General features: G+C 21.4%; 2 protein-coding genes across 3 annotated transcripts in view; both read left to right on the plus strand.

The window, feature by feature from the left end:
- Nucleotides 1–181, plus strand: part of LOC112591045 (putative odorant-binding protein A10) — a 6,288-nt gene extending 6,107 nt beyond the window's left edge. The window contains exon 3 of the mRNA XM_025334694.1: nucleotides 8–181. Within this exon, the coding sequence (XP_025190479.1) occupies nucleotides 8–181 (174 nt within the window). The remainder of the gene's footprint in view (nucleotides 1–7) is intronic.
- Nucleotides 182–1,423: 1,242 nt separating this feature from the next.
- LOC112591068 (ejaculatory bulb-specific protein 3-like) lies at nucleotides 1,424–8,446 on the plus strand. 2 transcript variants are annotated; one of them, XM_025334723.1, is made up of 4 exons: nucleotides 1,424–1,455; nucleotides 2,329–2,446; nucleotides 2,529–2,824; nucleotides 8,156–8,446. In XM_025334723.1, the coding sequence occupies exons 1-4, from the start codon at nucleotides 1,449–1,451 to the stop codon at nucleotides 8,380–8,382; spliced, it is 648 nt and encodes a 215-aa protein (XP_025190508.1). In that variant the 5' UTR covers nucleotides 1,424–1,448; the 3' UTR covers nucleotides 8,383–8,446. The 2 variants fall into 2 exon arrangements, with proteins under 2 accessions (XP_025190508.1, XP_025190509.1); XM_025334724.1 differs by lacking the exons at nucleotides 1,424–1,455; nucleotides 2,329–2,446 and adding an exon at nucleotides 2,123–2,286.
- Nucleotides 8,447–8,820: the final 374 nt, after the last annotated feature.

An 8,820-nucleotide genomic window follows, 5' to 3' on the forward strand; every position in this document is an offset into this window, starting at 1 on the left:
AACACCAACCACAACAAAATCCAAACCAACCACAGCAACATCAACACCAACCACAAAAAAATCCAAACCAACCACATCAGCATCAACACCAACCACAACAAAATCCAAACCAACCACAGCAACATCAACATCAAACACAACAAAATTCAAACCAAATACAGCAACATCAACATCAACATAAACAACAATCACAACAATATCAACACGAAGAACAATTAAAAACAACGGTAGTAACAACGGCACCTATATCTTATACAGCAACTTAAAAACCTTGAATCTATAACTATTAAAATTATAATTGTGTATTTATGTACGAAATAGAGTTAAAATTACTGTTATTTATTCCAGAAGGATATTATAAATGAAACGAGTAAGAAAAATACAAACATACGTATGTAATAAGTAATAATAGTTATTTTTTTCCGTCATTAAATTATTATTTTCAAGACAGTTTAAAAATAAATACGAATTCAACATATATTTATTTAACTAATGTAAATATTGAAAAAGAAAATACATATTTTATAATAAATCAACTATTATTACCTATATAAGATCATAATTATATACAAAACATAGATTTGTTTTTAACTTTATCTATTTTAAATTAAATTAATTGAAATTCTAGTAAATAATAAACTAGATTTTAATCAATTCATAATATATTTGAATTGTATATTAATGTGATTTAAAACATATAATTACAATAATATTACGTAGTTATAAAAAAATTGTATTTTGGTCTTAAAAATATTTTGAAATAATGTAAATAAATATAGTTGTACACTAATTTAAAGTATATATGAATAATAAAATGTACAAGTTTAAAATGTCGTATTTATGATTTTATCAAATATAACTAATTGTAAATCTAGGTACTTGAGTACCAACCTCTGGGTAATTTAAAATAAATTAATGGATCTAGACCGTCGATTACTATAGAAATAAATATTAATTTTTTAATAAATAAAATGATTATCTGTTCCATTACCTATTTATCTTGTTTGCAGATAAATTGATTGAAATGAATGATTGTTTATACAAAAAGAATTATTTTCATGAAGTTATGCAATTTATAATAAATATATCATATTTATACATAGGTATATTATAACACATTAAAATTCAAGGAATTCAGCTATCGTATTTAACAATGTTCTGCTTTACTTTTATCTGAAGTTCCTTGAACATCATATAGATAGTTCAATGTTCAATCGACTGCGCACTGTTTGATTCGTGTTTTTTTGCGTTTTTCATTTATGACCGGTTTAGTGCAGTTGTTTCATTTATTTAAGTGGACCGTATATTATGCACTATTATAAAATATATTGAAGATTTGATATATTAATTTACTTAACGATTGAAATAAATACGGTGTCATAATATTATCACTTCAAATAACATTATTAAATTTTCATTTGACATTTTAAACATTTCCATATATTTATATGATTTGTAAGTAACTATTATATGTTATTAAAGATGTGTAACAGTGTAACATACAGTTTTTAAGTAATAGGTAACCATGCTTTGATAGAATCACTAACTTATTAAACAGTGCACGAGTCATACAAATAGGAATATTGAAATAGTAGCCATAGTTGATATCAAGTCGAAACACAATTTAAAACAATATCCTCGATTTTTATGTAATGCTATAGATCTTTTAATCTAATTTAATTATTATCACTTAAGTTATTAATTATATACTTAAATATGTTTATAAGTTTTTGATTAATACTTTATTAAGTACTTAAATTATAATAAACAATAATATTTTTATAATTTATGTAATATTAGTTAAGTAATTATTTAAAATGAAAGTTATTTAATTGCGTGTGATTCTTTGATTTGAACACATTATAAATGTGCAAGGATCAATTCATCATGATAAGATTAAATTCTTGTTCAAATTCAAATTCAAATATTTTTTAAATAACAATAATAAACATTTTAAACTTTTTAAAATAGTTAATAAAAAAAATTAATAAGATTTTTAAAAAACCAGTTAAGTGAAAACCTAGGACAACCTCTACGTCAAGGTTTTTTAAAGAATTAAGATATCGCTCACAAAATAAACATTTTATATACACATAAATATAATTTCTTTGATGAAGTTTACAATTGAACTAGATATTTTTGAATGGCTCGCAACCGAAGACATAAAATTAGTTGATATATAATTATTGATATTATAGTTATCACTAACGCCGGGAGATGAGTGAATGAAATTTAAAATGGCAATCTTGCGTTTATGTTTGCGCAGAGGATGACGGTGACCTTAAGGTGGGCACGTTTTTTTTTTTTTTAACTACGTTTCCGTTTCAGGTCCAACAACAGACGTCCTTAAGTGCGAATCGGTTGAGCTATTCCATCGGTCGATCCGTTACTTTTACACTAAATCCCATGTTAAACAGTCGTTAGAATTTAATACGCATTCAAATAGGTCTAATAAAAAAAAAATATATATATATATATATATACAATATATATTGATAAACATTTGTGTTATTTATTCGGTTTTGCAGACGATTTAATGTAAGTACAGCACACATGAATTTTTTTACGATTTTTTGTTATGTAACCGTGATGTGCGACACTCAAGTCACACCGGCTGCAAGCGCACAGAGATTGCAGAGTGTGAATCAAAATGTGACTGTGACCAACGATGGACGTAAAACTATCAGAGAAACATCGACGTATCCGACTCGTTACGATTATATTGATATTGAAGCTGTTATGAACAATGAACGAATTATAAAAATTCTCTTCAATTGTGTTATGAGCCGTGGACCGTGTACCAGAGAGGGTTTGGAACTCAAAAGTAAGCTCTTGTCTGTCTCTTGATAACATGAATACCATTTTTTTTTTTTTTTTTATTTTATTCAATGTTTATTTTATATTAAACAGTTTATTAAATTGTATAACGTTAATAATCATAGGATCACGTGCAGTTATATACCCAATAGCCTAAATAAGTTGGAAGGAGTTAACGAAACTTAATAATTTATGCTTAAATAATTATTTTTATAACTAAGTAATTTTTGATCAATCTCAACATATGTTTTTACAAAATGTTTCAAAATGTTTTCATATTATTTTATTTTTACAAATATTTTGAATTAACAAAAAGATAAATAAGTATTCATAAATTTATGAAATCAAATTAAGCTATAGTGGACAATAATGGTTTTAAATTGAATTTATGTTTCTTTTTTAAATTTTAACGGATGTTCGATAATTAATTTGTCATATAATTTTGGTTTTCTAAAAAAATTAAAAACATTCTTGATTTAATCTTTTTTTTTTACAAGAATATCGACGGTTTTATTCATATAAATATGTATAAATTGCATACATTTTTATGTAGGCTACAGGTTTTAAGGTAAATTACAAATTTACCATATTAATAAAAGTATTCATTATTTAATTTAAAAAAAAATTATTTATTTATCTTAGATGTACTTTGATTTTTCGGTTCAGTATGAACTACTTATGAAAAAGTTTTTATTAAATTTACAATTGTATTTTATATAAAAATTGCACATTTCCATAATTTTGATGAATATGGTCAAAATTTGAACTACAAATGCTTATAAATACAAATTGTATCCAAGTATTTTAAAACATTCTCTATTTTTTTTTTTTTTTTTTTTTTATTGTCATATATAAAAATAAATAAATAAAGAAAATATTAAAATTTTATATATAACTCAAAAAAAAACTAAAAATATTTTTAAAATGTCAATAAAAATTATCAACATTTGGTGAAAATTTCAAATATCTATGGGTAATCGCTTTTGTATTATAACAATTTGAACTTCAACGTTTATACAAAATAAGTTTAACAACAAAATAATTTAAAAATGTTCGTGATTCAATAAATTCAATAAAGCGTTTTGTGAAAATTTCATGTGTTTGTGGTTATTTTTTTTTTCAGTTACATCAAAAGAAATCAAATTGATCTTATCTAAAACAGGTTTTACGTAAAAAATATTTTTTAATTTTTTGTTTGTTTTTCCAGATTATTTTTAAAAACATTGAGAATTTTCAATTCTGATGTATCGTACAAACTAGATCCAATTTTCAAACAAAAACTATTCCCTGAGTTTAACAACAAAACATTTTTTCCACTAAATATCATTTATATACACATTTCATTATAAAATCAATAAATACAATATTCCGCTTTGAATTTAAAATATAAGTAATTTATTATAAAATAATAAAAAAGCTAATACTGGTTATTAAACAAACAATAAATGAACATACGTACAATAAAATGACAAGCGTGTTTTCTAAAAATAAGAATAACTTCATTAAGAAAAAAAAACTATCGAGACCGTTAACTAGGTATCTACTTAATTCCTCAGTATGGGTAAACCATATGTATTTTAGTTTTTGTTATTTATGTGGTTCTTACATCTTCATAGGAAAAATCAATTAATTTATACACCAAAAAAAGCTTTTCCTGTATCATCATTATATTTTTTTGTTTAAAAAGGAAGCTTAAAAGTGATTTAATTTTAATTAACTGAACTATTATATATTTTTATCACTACTTAATAATTTCTTTATTGGGATTTTAAAAAAATATTAATTTTATTTCTTTTAATTATTTATACTTGAACATAGTGAAAGATAGAGAAATATAAAGTTATTTATTATGTTATAAGTATGTTCAAAGGAATATAAATTTAATTATTTAATAAATGTCGCTAATAATAAATCAGAAATAACGTTTATTTCCACATTAGCTTTATTTCTTACGAATATTAATTTATGTCGTATCACGATAAAATAAAATCCGCAGGAGTGAATAATGATGTCAAGTAAAATGACAATATACGTATATGGTTTGTAATTTATTATTATTGTTTTTGCAATAAAAACAAATTTAATCACATGCAAAATATATTTATACATATTTATTTTTCATAATATACAGCCAAGAGTAGCACCATAACGTTTCTTGATTATTTACGTTGATCGTACCTATAATATTTGAGTGCAAAAATAAATAAATACGTACAAAATGTGTGTCTTGAATATAAATAATAATATGATTTTTCTTTGCTTAAATTAATAAAAATAATATAAGATATAAAAATTATTTATTTAGAAACAATCAGTAAATATTAATTTGAAGAACATATACATTGAATTAACTATAACCTTATTGTTATTAGTCTGTAACCTGTGATAAACAATTTAATACAACTTTTATTAACTAATAGTAGTTCAAATTTAATACATAGTGTCATAAATAGTGCCTATCATTTGCATCTTTATTTTTAATTAACCAATTTTGTATAAATAAATAATAATTTTTTTAACTCGATCTATACAATTATTTATTTCTATCGTGCCAATACCTACCTTTTAGTCAAAAACAAAATGAGTTTTAGTAAAATACATAAATATGTAGACCTAATTATTCAAAAAAAAAAAGTTAATTTATAAAATTCCATTAATATTATTCACTATAGTTATGGCTATTTTTTAAATAACAAAAATAATTAGTTTATGTATAAGTTTGAAAAACAAAAAAAAAAGTATATCAACATTCAATATAATTATAACATGCAAAAGTATAAATTTAAATGTAATTTTATGAACTTTTTATCTAAGTTTTCTAAATAAACCTTGAAGTTCAAAAATTTACAACAAAAGTTTGAAGGCGTAATAATTGATAGTTTAGCTTGTAGAAAATAATATTTCTTATTATTTACAGTAAATCATAATTAAAAAAAAAATTAATTTTCAACTGATTTAATTAAAATGTTAATGATTCAATTAAGTTATAATATTTTAATAGGTAAAATATTTTAATTTGCAGATAAATTCTTCAGTTTATCCATATTATAGTAGAAATAATAATTTTGAGGATATTTTAAGATAGTAAGATTATTTTATTTTTAACAAATAAAAGTTCCCATAAAACCAAAAATTAAACAAATTATAATTATAATAATTACTAATTATTAGTGAAATAAATTTATGGATAAAAAATATATGTACGAATATTTTGTGAAAAATACATATCCTATTTAATATAATATTTAAGTTCTTTGGATTTTCAATAATCTAATTTTACTAAAGATTTTTAACACTTATAAATTTATGGTTAATACATTATATTTGTATTATATAAGCTTATAAGTATACACGTTGTATAATCTAATTTAATTTTTATTGATTATATAGATTTAAAAGTTTAATATTTTGGAATTGACTGAATTGAAAATATATTTTTTATTAAATTATACTAATATTATCTAATCTAAAATCTAAGTACGAACTGTTTGTGATAACAATTCAAAAAAAAATTAAAACGTCAACATATTACAGAAAAATCATTTACACAGTAATTCTTTCATAATTAAACTATTTTTAATCAAAATTTAACCTAATCAATCAATATTTAAAAAAAAATTTATCTAGAAAATTTAGATTTGTTATAAAACAATATATAAAAATATTATTACTATTTTTATCATTTTTAATTTTTTTAATGATTACATACAATTTTATTTTTATTCCAGAGCAATAAAAAAAAAAAAATAATAATAATAAAGAAAATAAATCATGCTTACTAATGTGTACTTTGAATATGATTGAATTACTTAAATTACTAAAAGACTACTTATGTGGATCTTGTATTACATTTTTTGATCGAGGCTTAAAATTTTTATCGATACTAAAAAAACTCGTTTATTCAAAATTCTTATTAATAGCTTAAAGTAAATTTAAATATTTTAAAAGTTTCATTGAATTTAAAAATTGATAGGTGACAGTTTCAAGTATCTACAGTAAACAATAAAATTAATTAATAATTAATAATCATTAAAAAAAATTTTAAATTCACATATCAATAACAGCTTAAAAGGGATTAAAATATTTTGAAAGTTGTACAATGCATAAAAAATGTAAATTTAAATATTTGGTTATCATTTTATTATAAATATAAACAGTTAATCGTCTTAGAATTGTAAAAAAATAACACAATCAATGTATTGAAAAATAAATTTTCTTGATTGTTTCAAAAAGTACTTAACATTTTTTTTAACCCCTTGAAAGTACCAAGTATTAGATTCTATTTGTTGTCAGAAATTACTTTTAAATATGAATATGAAAATACACTATATACAATATAAAACACACACACACACACACACACACACACACACTATAACTGATCTTCTGAACTAGTAAAATGAAATATACACATTTATAGGCATTCGTGATAGACCATTTAAAATACACCAATTCATTCAACCTATGCTCGAATGAAATAGCTGAATATCTTTATTATTAGTATTAAATCATATAAGAATCATATTCCGCAAACAACAGACAATTACAAAACCTTAAATACTTTACCAAATCATTAATAAATATTAAAAGTGAAGACAAGGCTAAAAAACTTCAATTTTTCATAGTTATGTTTAAGTATTATTTAAACTAAAATGTCTACATGACATACTAAATATTTTTATTTGTAGTATTCAATTTTTTAGTTTAGGTAGTATAAATAATACAAACAAAACCTATTTAAGGAAATACTGTTGAAATTTGAAAATATTTAAAACGCCTTAAAACAGTTGTGTAGGTAACACCAAAATCATTTAACATTAAATTACGCAATCCGATTAAATATCGTTTTCCAAATTTTTTAAATATTTAGTAGAAATATATTTTTAACAGGAAAATTTTTATCAGAAATAATATTATTTTAGAAATTTATATTTTGAAAAATATGTATTACAAAAGTGGATACTGAAAAATCAAGAATAGGAACGTAACATGTGAAAAATAAATGAATAAAATAAAAATAATGACCTAATTTAAAATTGATTCAATACCTGTACACAAAATTTTAAATTTTTGTGTTGCGTAATTCCTATCAAAACAAATAAAATTAGTAATTCAACCATTTGATTTTGTTTTATAACGTGAATTAATAAACTACAAATATTTGTATTTATAAATATATATAAAAAAAAAAAAATTAAATATACTATTTAATTAAAGTTAAACAAACGGACGATTTCTAAATAGTTTTGTATTGATTCTAAATTACATATTTTACTATAAAAATATTTACTTGTTATTTATTGTGGTTCATTAAATTGAAATTACTTGATGATTTTAGGGATTGTTCCGGATGCAATACAAACAGAATGTGCTAAATGTAATGAAAGACAAAGGAAACAAGCAGGAAAAGTTTTAGCTCATTTATTACAGTACAAACCAGAATATTGGAAAATGTTGGTGCAAAAATTCGATCCAAATAATGTGTATTTGAGAAAGTATATGGCAGACAATGACGAAGACGAAAAATTATCTCTTCAAAAACTTAGCAACGATACTACTAAATAAAAAATGAATATTTAGTTATATATTAGTTTTATTACAGAATAACTAATTTTATATATATATATATTTAATTATACACATTAAATTGTATAAAATAAATCAATGCACCTATATCATTAGAAATAGTTTTTATAATACTTTGAAAAATGTTATATACAAATTATGTTTTACGTAATTGATATTGTTTATTTTTATATATACTTATACGTATATTTTTGTATACTCAATAGTTTTTATTTCATACACATTTTGTAAATTATCATTATTTTAAACTACTATATTAAAATATTCCTATTAATAGATTATTAATTTACGTCTTATGTATTCATTTATTATTTTATATTTTATTATATTGATCTAATTTTTTTTTTTTTTTTATACTAGTATAAAAATAAATCATCTTGAGTAAATAAAGATTTTAAATAAATGTTAATGTTTATC

The sequence above is a fragment of the Melanaphis sacchari genome, unplaced genomic scaffold (assembly GCF_002803265.2).
Source record: "Melanaphis sacchari strain LSU unplaced genomic scaffold, SCAv2.0 Contig128_pilon_pilon, whole genome shotgun sequence".
In the NCBI taxonomy this organism is placed as follows: domain Eukaryota; kingdom Metazoa; phylum Arthropoda; class Insecta; order Hemiptera; family Aphididae; genus Melanaphis; species Melanaphis sacchari.

Bases quoted from the DNA above. Each gene is read 5' to 3' on its own strand.
- LOC112591068 (XM_025334723.1), top strand. The intron at 2,447-2,528 runs GTCTAATAAAAA...TCGGTTTTGCAG, and splicing joins TTTAATACGCATTCAAATAG to ACGATTTAATGTAAGTACAG. The intron at 2,825-8,155 runs GTAAGCTCTTGT...TGATGATTTTAG, and splicing joins AGAGGGTTTGGAACTCAAAA to GGATTGTTCCGGATGCAATA.